The sequence below is a fragment of the Mytilus trossulus genome, chromosome 14 (assembly GCF_036588685.1).
Source record: "Mytilus trossulus isolate FHL-02 chromosome 14, PNRI_Mtr1.1.1.hap1, whole genome shotgun sequence".
NCBI classification, from domain to species: domain Eukaryota; kingdom Metazoa; phylum Mollusca; class Bivalvia; order Mytilida; family Mytilidae; genus Mytilus; species Mytilus trossulus.
In genome coordinates this window covers 43,596,789-43,613,689 of record NC_086386.1, presented here as the reverse complement: position 1 = coordinate 43,613,689, position 16,901 = coordinate 43,596,789, and the positions used below count along the sequence as shown (strand labels likewise).

The following is a 16,901-nucleotide window of genomic DNA, read 5'->3' as shown; positions in this document are numbered from 1 at the left end:
ATAAATGTCCTTTCCACATGAAACGCAAATATCTCTTAAAATCATTATTTATACTTATACTAAAATAAGCATCTGTGAGATCTATGGATGTTAGATAATCATCCTTCTGAATTACATCTAAAACAAATGATAAGTGTTCTTGTTTAAAATGATGATAAGCCACAAAATTGTTTAAATATTTTAAATTGATAACAGGCCTTGAAGACCCATCTTTCTTAGGAACTAAGAAAATATTGGAAATAAACTGGTTCTCCAATGATTCAACTTTTTTAATAGCTCCCTTAGCCAATAATTTTTGGACTTCTTCTGAAATAATTTCAATCTTGTGAACAGGGAAATGTATTTCATGCATAAAAGATGAAGCTTGTGGCTCAACATCAAATTCAATTTTATAACCATTTCTAACTGTATCTAATATCCATAGATCACTTGTAATACTTTCCCATACGGGATAATTAAGTTCTCTCACCTTAACTATTGTCGATAATGGTTGTTCTGGTTGAACCCTCTCTGAGAGTTGTGACCTCTTTGGGACCCTCTGTTCCCTGTCTGGAAACCTCTCCCTCTGCCTCTTAGGGAGGGGAATTGTCGTCCGCCCTGTCGACCGACAGGGCCTCTGGAGTTTAAAGACTGATAATGGTCTCTACTAAAGTTGCTTGGAGCACTAAAGTTGTTGGACCTAGATCCTCTACCTAGGAATCTAGGACTAGCTATTGGAATCTTGGTGTAGTCACCAAGTTCCTTCATCTGCTTCATGCAGTCAGCCCCAAAGAGTGATGAATCCACCGGTACATCAGAATTACATATAGGTTTAAACTTGTCATTAAAATAAGGTCTAAGTGCTGAGCGTCTCCTCTGTGTCAGAGAGAGAAAACCATGGCCTAACAAACAAATAGAGTCAGACAAAAGCTTTCTAGTGTTGTCGACATTTAAAGGCTCATTCCTACAGCACTGATTGGCCAACTGAACAATAGGGGTCAACCCCTTAACAAAATATCTTTGAGTTTCTTGCATTTTGGAATCAACAGTGTGGGCCTGTCTAGGCAAAGCGGTCCAAATCTCCTTATTGACCCTAGGAACACAAAGGTTCTCACAATTTTCTGGCCGTAAATATCTCTCCTCGATCAATTTAATACTCTCGTAATTTGATTTAACCGACATTGCAGCATTAACAGCCTTTGAAAGCCCAGAAGATAATTTTGGCCCAGTCTTCTCTTCAGTATTCAACTGTGGGATTTCCCAATCAAAATCATATTGTTCACCCTGTTCAACAACAGGTTGAGAAAGTGGTACATTAACCTCACTAAGAGGAGCCCTAAAGGCATTAGAAAACCCTAGGGCTGGGTCAAAAGAAGTGTCAAAATCAACTGGTGCTGGACTGTCATCAGCCCTAGCAGAGACCCCAGAAGGAGGTAAATATACTGGATCCTCCAAGTAATCCATATCAAAATCCTGAATAGAATCTGTATTTAAATTAGCATCTAAAGGCAAAATTTGAGTGTTAGAGGATACAGCAGCAGGGTTCACAACCTCTGCTTGAATGGAAGACTGTGAAACTGTCTCACACCTAGGGGCCCTTACAGGCTCTTTCCCACAATTATTAATAAATCCTCTAAAAAGATGAGTCAAAGTGTCAATTGACTTGCCCATTGTAGATATGCCCATTTTATCCCTCAACACTGATAATTCCTCAGGAGATAAATCCTCAACTCTAGGAGATTTAGTGGCTTTACTAGTAGCACTAGTAGCCTTAGCTTTCCTTTTGACTGATTTAGGTGCCTTGTCACTCGAAATGGCAGTGCCTTTTATAATTCTATTAGGCTTTTTAGGAGGTTTATTGACACTACCTCTAGTTTTCCTATTCAAATCATCATTTTTTATTTCATTAGCAACATACAGATGCTGAAAATCATAGCCATCGGCTTCATTATCAATATCATTTTCATCATGCAAAAGCAAAACATCTTCATTTTCAGACTCAGTCATTTTAAAAGTTTGAATAATATAACGTGTACCTGTGCAGGTAAAACACGTGCTAAACCTGAAGAGTACAAGCGACCTTCAGTTAAAGAGAAATACACCTGTAATTATCTACCTGTTTAACAAACAGGAGTAAAATAACAAACTAACAACTTGCCGTACTACGTAGGCAAAAACTATAATGAAAAAACTTGTCATACAACGTAGACAATATTTATTTATTTATTTACAACAACACTTGTCGTACAACGTAGACAAGAAATTCTTTATTTCTAATTAATATCAACACTTGTCGTACCTCGTAGACAAGAAATTCTTTATTTCTAATTAATATCAACACTTGTCGTACCTCGTAGACAAGAAATTCTTTAATTCTCAAGACAATGGGATTTAAGAAACTAGGAAAAAACAACTTACCAACCAAAAAAACTATATACTATTAAGAAAAATAACTGTGAAGTAAGTGGTTACTTCACCCCTCTAGAAAAATAATGACGAGTTATTATGGAACAGGTGCTTATATACTAGGGTCAAGGTCACTGGCTATCTATAGTCCGATGGCTATAGTTCGTTTCTTTAAACAGAGATATTACATGTTAACTTCATCCCTCATAGAGAAGTTAAGCTAATTCATTACTTGAGACCGAAGGCGAAATATGAATAAGAATAGTATTTTAGGTTATCTCCCCAATGAAACTTATCAATAGCATATTGTTATTTCACACATATTTACTGAATATATGATGTATCATTTAAAATGATATATGATTCTTATAAATATAAAATCTTTTTTGAAAGAAAAACTATATAAAAGCTTAGTTTGGACATTTTTATAGCAATTCAAAATAAAACAGTTGACCTTTAGTATGGTAATGGCTTTGATATAACTATACAGATTGATAGACTGATTTAGTAACTACATCAATACAGTGGAGTTAAAGTCTTATAGGATTGTAAGTATGTTTTATTTTATCACCTTGCACTTTCACATTTTGACTGAACAATTTGTTCAAATTTTTGACCAGTTGAACAATTTTGTTTAATAAAACAAATTGCAATTTGGTCAAAATTTTGAATGAGTTGCAATTGGTGGAGAGCAACACTAACAGTCAAGTCAGTGTAACTGTTTTTTTCTCTTCTTTTTTAATTTATTATCCACAACAGAGATCATTTTAAGTTAATTGCTGCAAATTTACATTCCTGTTGAGCAACACAAAAATAATTGTTCATTTTGATTTCCTGCGTTGTTCAAAACACAGCTGATGTTTCAATTTCTACTTTAACGTCATTCATGTGCAGCCCATGTTTTATTGGACTTAATTAAAACATGACTTTGTTTCTAAAGCGAAAGAACATCATATGAGAATGCTGTTTTTTCATCCAGGTTTTCCCCAAATCTATATATTACTTCTTACCTCATCTGACACACAGAGAACCAACACTTTGGCATTCTGTAATCCTACTGTAATGTCTTGATACAGACCATTCTATAAATAAAAACAAAATGGTCTTTGAAGTATAATATAGGTACATGATTCAAAGACTGGTCTCACTATTTAGCCGCAAGTAAAGACATGAACAAACAAATTAACAACAAGGATAATAATTTAGCAATAAGAAGAATAATTCTTTGACAAGAAAAAGAAATTAAGTGAAAAAAAATCTATAAATTAGTTGCATGTATTGGCAATATAACTTTGGAAGAAAAGTATTAGAAAAATAGCTACAAATGATGGTAAAAGTAAAAAATACATCAATGAAAATATTACCCAGAATGCATTAGATTCTGAAACGGCAAATTGGTTCCATGTATTTCCTGTTACACACCTAGTCATATTTTCCATTTAAACAAAATATATTAGCATAAATCTTTTTCAATCTACTTACTTTGCCCATCTGTTCAATATCAAGCCAGGACTTGCATCCATTTTTCTCAAGATGCCTTTTCAGAACTCTAGGATCGCCATACCCAAGTGATGTTTTTGTAGCTGTGGTGGTTACACTGCAGGCTTCTTTAGAATTACTCCAACAATAACTAAGAAATACTGATGGATGATTACTATCAACCTGTAAGGAAATTCAAAGTATGTTAAAATGAGGATGTCAAGATCGACTAATGTAAATGCAGTAATCATTGCACTAGGGAAAAAAGATGACAAAAAGACAAACAATTCCTGACAAAAAAAAACATTCTAGAGGCATTTGTTAGGTAACTCATGCTAAGTATAATTTTGGTGCAAATTCTGTGGTGTCACAGTTGAGGATAATGTTAACAAAAGGCTACCAGAATGACAGCAAATCTTAATTTCCTGCAGAGGTTGAACCCTGAACAGTCGAGCAAGTATAGACATAAAATTTAAGCTTAAAACAGACCTGAATTTGTATTGTGATTGTGATTGAATATTTGACACACCATAGGTCTGTGGTCAAAGAACAGAAAAATTTGAAAATGGAAATTTACCTATTATGGTTCATTATCTAAAGTACATTGTTAAAATCAGCACATCAAAGAACCCCAAGAATTCATTTTTTTATGAAAAGTTTAATTTACTTATCAATTACACCATTTCTGTTTAAAAGGAAATACCTCAAAATATATACGAGAGACCAAATGACATAGAAATTAACAACTTTAGGTTATTTAATACCATTTCTGTTCAACAGGAAATAACTTAAAATAACAAGAATGTGTCCATAGTACACGGATGCCCCACTCGCACTATAATTTTCCATGTTCAGTGGACCGTGAAATTGGGGTCAAAACTTTAATTTTGAATTAAAATTAGAACGATCATATTATAGGGAACATGTGTACTAAGTTTCAAGTAGTTGTGACTTTAACTTCATCAAAAACTACCTTGACCAAAAACTTAAACCTGAACTTCGCACTTTCATTTTCTATGTTCAGTTGACCATGAAATTGGGGTCAAAACTATAATTTGGCATTAAAATTAGAAAGATCATATCATGGGGAACATGTGTACTAAGTTTCAAGTGGATTGGACTTCAACTTCATCAAAAACTACCTTGACCAAAAACTTTAACCTGAAGTGGGACGAACGAACGGACGAACGAAAGAACGGACAAACAAACGAATGGAGGCACAGACCAGAAAACATAATGCCCCTCTACTATCGTAGGTGGGGCATAAAAATAAATCATACAATAAATAACTGAAAGGTCTACAACCCAACAACGAGAAAAGTCAAAATAGGGAAAAATGAACTTGACCTTTATTTAGTCATGAGAAACTACATATCTTAATTTGAAGAGATTTCGTAAATGAGTTTTTATGAACAGACACTGTTGTGCAGCCTCACATCAGTCCGCCATCCTGCCTGCCGTACTTTCCACTTATCAATGACCATTTTTTCTGTGAAGATTCAGTTAAAACAATGGGTGCCTAATGTACATCATGTCCCACTGGCACATTACTTTCCTATGTTCAGTGAACAGCAAAATCTGGGTAAAACCTTTATTTGGCATATATCTAATTTCATAACGTGACGAAAACTTCATGTTATACATGTACTCGCTTCTTTAATGTTCTTCTTTGTATCAATCTAGTGAGTAAAGCCTTTTTCAACTGATTGTCATACTTTGTGTGTATGTTGTACTGTTGAACCACTCTTGCAGGTTAGCTAGAGAGTTGAGTACTCACAAAAATGGTTAACCTTGCCACATTCTTTATGTGCACACAGCAAGTCAGAAGCCAGTAGTTCAGTAGTTGTCATTGGTTCGTCTGTCCTATTTGTTTTATATGTTAATTGTTGTGTTGTAAATTAGGCGGTTAATTTTCTTAATGCAATTGTTTTATGGCTGGGCCTTTTACGGCCATTGTTCTCATTGTTAAAAGCTGTACAGTTTGACTTTACATGGGTAGTTGTCTCATTGGCAATCAAACCACATCTCCTTATCTTTATATCAACCATCTAATAATATGATATTATTACGTAAGTATTTCTGTATTGGCCTTGTTATTGGTCCTCGGTCACAGCAAGCCTCAGACCAATAACAAGGCCAATACAGAAGCACACGTAATAGTATCTTTATTAATTAACTACAGTGTTATTGGACTTAATATGACGAAAACTGCCTATGCAATGTTTATGATGACTAAATGAAAACTGCGTCTTCCAAACAACTGTTTACTTTCAAGTTGGTGTTTCTCATGACTTGCGATGTAAAAACTAGAGATGTTCCGAAATCCGGTAATTGTTTCAACTCGGCCAATACAGAAAAAAATCTGTATTGGACGAGTTATTCTGTATTGGCTGAGTTTACACTTTATATTGCATAGGCAGTTTTCATCATATTGAGTCCAATAACAGTGTAGTTAATTAATAAGGAGAGTTATAAAAATGTATTAGTGTATTACCTTCTCAGCATCCTCTATGTAACTCTTTACTATTTCTATCAAGTCCAGGATTTTCTTTGGATATCTTTCTACATTCCTTATCATTGCCATCAACTGAAAGTAGTTCACCATAACAAACCCATATTATACATTAAGTCAGTTATGGAGATTTTAGGAGTTTAACATCAAGGTCATCTTATAAAGTGCATTAAAATAAGATATAAATCATATAGGAAAACTAACCATTGTGCAAAAAAAAAAGATTTTTTGTTATATTTAATAGCAACTGTCTGCAAAAGTCAAAGTTCAATGAATCTTACTTGTTCAATTTTCAAGTATAGATATATATTTGAACATAAAAAATATGACCTTATACAGGTTTTTTTTACAAGAAGTTACAGTGAAAAAATGTTTTGTAATAAAAGCGTTTACCAAACTTAATTTTATTAGAACACTCAAGAGTCAATAGTTTTAGAATATGCATGGAAAGCAAGATATTCCTACATATATAAAATAATCAAAACCTCCTAAGCTTATAAGCAAGCTGTACATAATCAAATCATATTTGGAGTGTCCTGCAATTAAAAAAACAAACACATAAAAAAATAATCTAAGCTCAAATACACTTTTTTTGTGTGATTTGTTCGTAGTAAAAGAGGGGTGAAAATATGTGTTACCGGATTGCCAATCTTGAAGCCAATGTTTGTTTGTTGCCAGGCTAAAGATTCGTCCATTACTGCTACTGCGAATGGTTTCTGTAATTGTTCTGTTGCATACAGGAACATCTGATGACACTTGGGATGTTTTACAAATTTGTCAGTCATACAGACAACTAACACCTAAAATATACATTGTTAATTGTAACAGAGTAATAATATAGTTTTGGATGTAACACATCTTCTGATTGGCTGACGTTATTTTGTTATGAGCCCATAGACATAATTTAGTCATTTGACTGTGACGTCATCAACGTTTTTTCATGGTTTTCTAGGGTTTAAAATGGAATTTAGAATTGAATTATGAGTAATGACTGTAATATTTTTTCTGTCTATTAGAAATAACATAAAAAATGTAGTGCACACTGTTAAATAACCCCCTACAGGTTTTATTCAGTGTGCACCAAATTTTTTATGTTATTTCTTCATAGACAGAAAAAATATTACAGTCATTCCTTTAATAATAAGTACATGTACTGTAAATTCAGAAATTATGGCGTACAATTATTATTGCAATTTTACTTTTTGCAATACATGTATTGAGAAAAATCCTATTCAATTGATATAAAAAAAAATCAAAATGCTAATTATAATTATTGTAATTATAACCTTGTCACATTTTTTGCAATAATAAAAACATTGCAATAATTTCTGAATTTACAGTAGTACTGAAATGAAACTTTTCAATTTAAATACCTAACAATTTATCAAAATTAATTGTATATTCAGACATTTTAGAAACCTAAGTTTTATAAGAAAATAGATCAGAAGTTCATTTCAATACACATTTGGGAAAAAATATTTTGATTTGGACAACTGTTTTTTTTAGACATGCCTAGATAGTACACCTTAAGGGAATAAATTTATCTTCAGTCAGTCAAATTTTCATCCGCCCTCATAGAATCTGTATTTAAAATTTTGTTGTTTATTTCCAAAAATAATGAAAACATCACAGTATAGGTTGAATTTCCGTTGCTTAGGACAATTTTAACCACTTTCAACATTATGATGTACCTTTTTGAAAATATTATCGAGAATGCTTCAGATTCTAAATCTAATAATTATCTCCCCTTGGTCAATAGATAAGGGTCAGTGTTGAAACTTACTTTAGAATTCTTAATTTCCATGGTCATTTCAAGTTCAGGTATTTTATCTATATCATCTGGAATCCAACTGTAAAAATCATAGATAATTACATCAAATAAGATGTGGTCCCTTAACTCTGATAGATTTATATAATAAGATGCAGTCGACAGCACAAATACATTTCAACAGTATTTACTTCAGTCAGTGTTAATACCATTCCTAATAAATCTATTACAGTAGTTTGTATCAAAAGAATAATATGTACTGTGGATTCATTATCATTCGTTGGATACCAATTTTCGTGGATTTCGTGGGAACAGACGAACCACTAAATTGAATGTTCAACGAATATCAAATTTTCTATAGGCTTGTTTGCAGATTTCTCTAAAACCATGAAATTAAATATCCACGAACATGAAAGTTTTCCTCAATCCACGAAAATTTGTACCCACGAAAATAAATGAATCCACAGTAGTATGATTGACAATTTTACAACTACCGCCAGAGACCAAATGAGGTAGAAGTTTATACAAATGAAGGTCTTTCCTTTAAGATGAAATATCATGCTGTTTGTTTTACTGTGAAGATCCTTTAATTTACAACTGAAACCATGAATACATGGTGGTAGGATTTGGGGTCAAATAAGACCAAAAACTAAATTCATTTTTTCAAAATTACTGCAATTTGCAAAGTAATATGTTATATCTATGTACTAAAATAAAACATTGTAGGTAATTTTTTTACAAAGTTTCCTATTCAAGGATTATACAGCTGTAAATCATAACCAATCAGTAAAATGGCCAAACTACACAACACCTTGACTGCTCTGTTTTGAGGTCTCACTGTGACTTTGAGAGGAAGAACAGTAATAAAAACACTGTTCCATTGATTGTTGAGTATTTTTTATGGTTGTGCAATAAATGTACTGATTTTGTGTCATGGATGGAGACTCAATATCCATGTTTTTTTTACTAAGAGAAATATTCACAAAAAAGTATTTAAATAGGAGGTGCATTTTTGTATTGGCATTGGTAACAAATATAGTAAGGTTACTTTACCAACTGATCTTTTGCTTGACTAAATCTTTATGAATCTGTCTGGGATCTACAATCTTTCCTTTATTCTCACTGGTGGGTAAATCATCTGGACAATACAGTATAGCTACGTCCTTGGCCATGTTTGTACTGATTTCCTGTAGCGCACTAATACTCTGCTGCATCTGTACATCAAACTCTGTATCCCTGTTGTCTGGGAGGACATCTACAATGACAAACAGGACTTTGTTCAATTTGGTTCGTAATTGCAAATAAAATTGAAAATGGAAATGGGGAAGGTGTCAAAGAGACAACAACCCCGACCATAGAAAAAACAACAGCAGAAGGTCACTAACAGGTTTTCAATGTAGCGAGAAATAGCCGCATCTGAAGGTGTCCTTCAGCTGGCAAAGATTGTAAAAAAATATGTTTTTTCCAAGTTAGAAATATTACAGTTGTTTTCCATTTGTTTGATGTGTTATACCTTCTGTTTTGACATTAGAATTTTCCTTGGAGTTTGTTATTTTTTTTCTTTATGATATGTTTGATCAGATGATCAGTGCAGCCTTGTACATTACGGTACATTTACTGATCTTCAATAAAACAGTATTCAAATGAGCTCAAGCCTTATTCAATTCAATGTAAGAAATTTAAAGCATTTTTTCTACAAGTTGATGTAAATGAAAATTCAAGGAAAACTACATAAAAGCCAAAACTTCAATATAACAGGTGATAAACAAATGGATCGATAAAATTTTTATAAGGGGGAGGGGGCTCACTGAGTGCCTATGAAGGGGCCTGCTCAAGTCATGCTTCAGTGATTCACTATTAAATCAACCAAAACTTTCTAAAGCATTGCCCCCCCCCCCCCTGGAAAACCCCCCAATTTGACATCTGTGGGCATAAATAACAAGAAATTCACCTGCTACTATTCTAATTCATAAATATACAGTTCCTTTGTACATTTTAAAATTTACAAGCAAAAGTATATCTATCCTCTAAAACTTACTAATGAGTTCTCCTATGGACACTGTATGAAAGTACTTGGTACACTGTAGGAAAGGTGCACTGACACTGTTTGCTCGGGTTATCAAATCGGCTTTGAACAAGAAAGGTTCCCTCGTTCCCTAAATGACAAATACAAATCATATGTTACTACACTATTTGGAAAGAGGATATAAGAGTCAATTTCCTAATGGATGCAGAGTAAGAGTTTGGTTTGCTTGCTTGCCTTGCTTGCTTTGTTTGTATTAATGTTTGTGCAAACAATGCAATTTAGATTGACATCTACAAACAATATAAGTAGGTGGACTTAAACTTGTAAATAGGTCAATTTGGGTGTATGATATTTTGGCTGATTTTTAAAATTGTCATTCTTTCCTTTGCGCTGATTATACTTTTTCATTTGTGTCTATATCATGTTTGCTCCTAATTGCATTTACAGCTTAACACCGATGAGTAAAGACTTTTACGTGTACTATACCTTGAAAGTATATTGGTACAATTTGGTTATAAACATTGTTAACTAATGTTTAAGTTAAGAAAATCCAGGCCATTACGTATGCTGAAAAAATGCTAGAAATGCCCGCATAAGTACGTAAGCCAGAGATAGAAAAGATAGACTTTGTTGACAATTATGACAAATATAGAAGAGACGAAATCACAAGAAAGGAATTTATTAGATATGCTGCTTAAGAAATAATTCATGGGGGCTTGAATATATCGTGATTTTACCACGGGTTGGCCCTTTATGACAAATATTTTACCCTGAGCGATAGCGAGGGGTAAAATATCGGCATAAAGGGACAACCCGAGGTAAAATCTAGATATATTCAAGCCCCCATGAATTATTTCAATTCTAATAAGACAAATACGGCAATTCTTTTGGATTTAAGCGCTCTAGGTGGAGTCAAATATTTGCCGTTCCCATAAATTAACGCACTTTTAGATTGGCGGTAAAGAACAGAGCAAACAGAATTAGTGCCGTGCTCAAACTATTTACAATAACATATTTAGATAGATTTCGATGAATTTTAATGATATTTTACTTATATATCTTCTATGTATATAAAAAAGAGCTTATACCACATTTTAGCATCGTTTGTTTACGTATCCTTCTTGTAATGATTTTCGATATCAGAAGCGTGTATTCTCCCGTAAAATGCTTAAATTATTACGTCATCATTCTATGACGTCGTATACTTCCTTCATAAACAATCATATGACGTGGGAGTACAATCGTAACAGCCCAACCAATATATTCATATTTTACCACGGGTGTGTACTCAAAGCGTTTGAAGGACGTCATGTTAGAATTATAAATACTCGTCAAGAACACTTTACAGATTTATGATATTAATGTATTCCCTTTTTATGGATTTTAATGCTTGAGATACTTCTTCCACCTCCCCGTGGTGAGCAGTCCTAAAAATTCTGCTCTTGTTGCCCTATAAAAGTAATTTTTAAGAAAAAGGAGGCATCATCAAATTAACTCCATTATCTTTCACAAACATATGATATAATAATGAAGACTTTTTTATGGTTTCACTGAAATTACTGCTTTTGTATGAGAATAAAGAGAAAATAACATACCATTAACTTTATTGTTATTAAGAACAATTACTAGTAAATCACAGTAAATTAAAAATCATATTTCTGTTAACTACTTATCTTAAACAAAATTAAAGCAACATTTTATAAATTTCATGCATTTGCAGTGCTTTTTTCAAAGGAGTGTTCAGAGCAGAATATTTAAAAGCCAAGGATGTAGAAGAACCAAAAATCTTTATAAATATGTAATCCATACCTTTTTCTCCACACAGTCAGGACAAGGTATACAATAATCAAAGGCCACACCTGCGAAGTTATCCTTGATATATTTAAAGGCCAAGGATGTATAAGAACCAAAAATCCTTTATAAATATGTAATCCATACCTTTTTCTCCACACAGTCAGGACAAGGTATACAATAATCAAAGGCCACACCTGCGAAGTTATCCTTGATATATTTAAAGGCCAAGGATGTATAAGAACCAAAAATCCTTTATAAATATGTAATCCATACCTTTTTCTCCACACAATCAGGACAAGGTATACAATAATCATAGGCCACACCTGCGAAGTTATCCTTGATATATTTAAAGGCCAAGGATGTATAAGAACCAAAAATCCTTTATAAATATGTAATCCATACCTTTTTCTCCACACAATCAGGACAAGGTATACAATAATCATAGGCCACACCTGCGAAGTTATCCTTGATTAAAGTACTGATTGTTTCATGGATAAGATCTAGTATGTTCTTAGGTCTGGCTCCCTGGACAATAACTGTCATATCATAATCACTGAAATATAGGATCAAAGAAACTTAGGTCTGGCTCCCTGGACAATAACTGTCATATCATAATCACTGAAATATAGGATCAAAGAAACTTAGGTCTGGCTCCCTGGACAATAACTGTCATATCATAATCACTGAAATATAGGATCAAAGAAACTTAGGTCTGGCTCCCTGGACAATAACTGTCATATCATAATCACTGAAATATAGGATCAAAGAAACTTAGGTCTGGCTCCCTGGACAATAACTGTCATATCATAATCACTGAAATATAGGATCAAAGAAATTATATTTCTGCTCAAAATGGCAAAGTATATTCATTGATATTCTAAAGTTGACTTTCTGTTCAATAACTTTCAATTTCAACCACTGCAAAATAACTGATTGTACATTGAACTTTTTTTGTTTTTAGCACCAACCCAGTATATGCTTTGTAGCAGGTACTTCCATGAAGGCGGCCATATCAGTGGCTGATTCTGAACTTTTCCTAAGGGGGGGCCTGCTGACTGACCTAAGGGGGGCCCACTTCAGTCATGCTTCAATGATTCCCTATATAATCAACCAATTTTTTCCAACGAAAGCACAACAGAACAACAGATAACGAAATTGTTAAATTTAACGACACTCTAACAACACTTTAACAACTGCGTTAGCTTAACAACACTTTTGAACAACTGGGCCCTGTTGTTTGTTTGTCTTTTTTTTTAACCCATTGTGTTGCCGTTTATTTTTAACTTTTGAGTTTCAATGTCCCTACAGTATCTTTTGCCTCATTTGAATAATTCTTATAAAACTTTATTACAACCCATTTATATCTTATTGTACATATATATTACTTCATTGTTTCAAAAAACTATCAAAACTTACTTTGTCTGTTTTACTAAGGCATAATGGTCATTCTTCTTTAAGATGGAACCTCTTTTCCACATCAGATCCAAAAACTCTTGGTCCGTTTTAAAACCTTGACTGAACAATCTGGCCTAAAAATAACAATTTGATAACTTACTTTCATATATGTGTTATAAACAACAATAGTTTTTACTGCAACAAATGAAAAACTATTGCAGACTAGAAAACATCCTTTAACATTTAAATTAGCATTTAAGTCCATTTCTTCTTTCTAGTTCTGTCTGCTGTTGGACTAAAAGTTTTAAATACAAGAGTACTACACACTAGTATTGACTTTTGTTCCCTTGCTTAAATTTTATCATGGGCGTTTATATTTTATTGTAGAAACTTGCAAATGTGAATTGATATTATAGAGTGGGGCTGGGGCGCCCATATTCGCCGGGGACACAATTTCGCCGTTTTATGATTTTGAGGTGTAAAAACTTCAAAGGATGGCTGAAATGGGAGACATATACCGGTAAATGATATTATATACTAAATATGATTATTTTCTAAAACTTAGACAAAATTGCGGCTTCTTCAAAAACGGACCGAAAAACGGACAACGATTTTCTGCCAAATTCCTGAAGAAGATACACCAATTCAAAGAAGTATTTCTAAGTAATTCTCTGACTGAATGGCCTAAAGTTCAGTTCTTAACACCTTTGAAATGTCTGCCATTCATCTGTAATGAAATTGATTTGATCAATGTTGTTTAAAGCTGCGGTTATTTGGTTTTAAATAGATGTGTAAAAACGGCGAATATGTGCCACCCATTGACAAAAAATCGGGAAATTTCAAACACCCTTTGATGTAACTTTTCAGAGGATAATATTCAAACAAACACGTTTTCAAGCTGAAGAATATTTTGAATTTGAAGTTATCTTCATATAGAAATATCAGTATACTTCAAAAACATTTAGACCTGAACATAAACTGTAGAAAACATGAAAAGATGTGGCAAAAATGAGCACCCGACTTTACATGTATTGTTAAGTGATTAGGGTTATTTCATATAATAAATAGTGCTTTTGTAACTATACCTGTGCTCTATTGAAGAGTCCAGTAGGCAAATAAGTAAACTTGTACTCTATCTTGCTTTCTCTTATTCCTTCTTCTTCTGTAAGATATGGCCATGGTAACTATAAAAACAATAGATGAAACTCTGTAATTTGACTTTTTTTACTCAATTAATATTACAAGCATTTTCAACTTCTTCTTAATGATGCAAAACAGTTTTTCCAGGAAAATACTGCAAACTATCACATACAATTTGATATCATCTGAGTTTCAAGAAATGTTTTTGACCAATTTTTTTTTACATAACTCTTGTGGGGAGAATGTGGTACGGACAACGTACAAGTGTGAACTATACAAGGCTGATTACTAATCTACACACTAATACCCTCTTTTCGTCTAGAATATTCTATCTAAAAATATTTGTATCTTAAATTTCATAAACTAAATGAATAATTAGTTGTTTTTACTCTATTTCTTACATCAACTGGTTCCTTTTCTGGTAAGAGACAGGGAACAATGTTAATTTTCTCTCCCTCCTCAGAGATTGGGAAAGTCAGATCAAATGCCTCTGTTAGTCTCAACATCCACTTATAAAGACTGGAGTCATAATCCTTCCATATCTGTGGTATATTCTTGTGGTAGAGTCTTCCTTTTGTTTCCTGAAAAGAGAAAGGACATTGCAATCTATGAATTGATCTTTATTAATAGTAAACAACCCCAAGAGTTGACTGCAGGGTTAATAAATACAACCACCTTGACGTCACCTATCTGGCAATAAACTTTAACATAGGGGTGAACATTTACTGTCCAGGAAAAGGGCATTGCTCTCTGCATCATAAAGACTCGTGTTACAACCCTTTGACAGGAACAAGTTGGTTCACTAGTACTGTTGCAGGGGTAAACCATCTGTCCCTATCCAATATACTTTGACTCTGGAGGCTCACAAATCAAATAGATCTGCTTTCATTATATTGCATGTTTTTTTCATTTTTATTTGGTAGTATTTGCATGATGCTGCATGATTTTTTTATGTAATAGTCGGTTAAAGAGCTCACTAGAGCTCATGTTTTGTCTGTTATTATGTATATATATGCCGACTCTAAATAAAATTGACTTACTTACTTATACAAAGTTTCATCTTTTTCCTTTGAGTGTCAAAATTTTAGCTCCTTATAAAGAATTGACTCACTTTTAATTTTTTTTTAGAATGATGAGGTATGATTGTCCATGAGACAACTATCCGAGAGTTTAAATGGCATGGATGAAAGCAATTATAAGTCACTGTTAGGACTTCAACAATGAGAAAAAAAATGTAAATTTCTCCTTAAAAATAAAATAAATATTGCTCCTCTCAATCAATATATCAAGCAAAAAATGAAATCTACATTACATCTTAAGTTTGGTATGTTGTGTAATTATTGTGACTCAAAGCAATAATTTGATTGACTTGCTTAGTATATATACTGTGTTTTCAGAAGACATTTAAACATTATCAATGACCTTTTGACCTTACCCTGATAGATGTTTCATTTACAGAGACAACTTTGGCCATCACATCTACAATCCATTGAGGATTAATAACAACTTTGTCATTGAGAACCTCTGTGTCAAAGTACTGGACAATACCAAGGTCGTCTAAAAACTGTACAGCTAGCTTGATCTGGAAAATGGAAATCCAAAATCGTTTTAATTTAAACCTATTATGGAAGTGAAGGAAAATTTTTAAGTATTTCATATTTGAATTCTTTTAATATCATTTTTATTGCAATTATCAACTATATTTACTTAAGATTTTGAAGTTAGTAATGAGAACTTCACATTTTTTAGTTGTTTTACTGGTGTACAAATATTCATGAAGTAAAATAATTGAATCAGCATAAAATAATTGCATCTGGCAACAAGACATCAATTTCAAGAAAAAATAGGTATTGGATTTGAAAGCAGTTTTCAAAGATATTTTCGAGAAAGTTTTCAATAGATTTTATGTACATCCTATACAACTATTGAACAGTTTCAGGATTTTCTTCCATAACATTTTTTAACAGTTGAATTGATTCATTTATAAAATGTTAAGTTACAAATCGAATTTATCTTACATCTTTCTCATCGTTGATACCATTTTCCTGTGAAAATTCTTGAATCTTTTCCCAATCTATAATGTTAATTTTGTGTTTGTTTCTGGCACTGTAAATATAAATTTCTTAGTCATTTTAAGGAAAACTAATAGCACACAGTTACTACAACTATATGAGAAACATTAATATCAAATGAGATAAGCAACTATATATGTGAATCACAAACAAACCTATCATGCAGAAATCTCATATTTAAAGATAATACATATGATTCATTATATACTTTTAAATTTTTTTTTTTTTAATTTCAACAGTCTTAGATTTGTAGACTTTTGAGCTTGTATAAATGATAGCGCTAACAGTAAATCTGGATTTGTTAGGCAAATTCAATCACCTTCTTTCTAA

The 16,901-nt window shown here is 32.7% G+C and overlaps 1 protein-coding gene across 1 annotated transcript in view; it reads right to left on the bottom strand.

Annotated features, from left to right (window-relative positions):
- Positions 1 to 16,901, bottom strand: part of LOC134697792 (uncharacterized) — a 64,273-nt gene that overhangs the window by 14,698 nt on the left and 32,674 nt on the right. The window contains exons 24-36 of the mRNA XM_063560078.1: positions 16,518 to 16,605; positions 15,935 to 16,081; positions 14,901 to 15,080; positions 14,445 to 14,543; positions 13,381 to 13,493; positions 12,367 to 12,517; positions 10,183 to 10,300; positions 9,198 to 9,399; positions 8,160 to 8,226; positions 7,015 to 7,176; positions 6,359 to 6,451; positions 3,868 to 4,047; positions 3,396 to 3,467 (exon numbers count right to left, since the gene is read on the bottom strand). Of these exons, the coding sequence (XP_063416148.1) occupies positions 3,396 to 3,467; positions 3,868 to 4,047; positions 6,359 to 6,451; positions 7,015 to 7,176; positions 8,160 to 8,226; positions 9,198 to 9,399; positions 10,183 to 10,300; positions 12,367 to 12,517; positions 13,381 to 13,493; positions 14,445 to 14,543; positions 14,901 to 15,080; positions 15,935 to 16,081; positions 16,518 to 16,605 (1,672 nt within the window). The remainder of the gene's footprint in view (positions 1 to 3,395; positions 3,468 to 3,867; positions 4,048 to 6,358; positions 6,452 to 7,014; positions 7,177 to 8,159; positions 8,227 to 9,197; positions 9,400 to 10,182; positions 10,301 to 12,366; positions 12,518 to 13,380; positions 13,494 to 14,444; positions 14,544 to 14,900; positions 15,081 to 15,934; positions 16,082 to 16,517; positions 16,606 to 16,901) is intronic.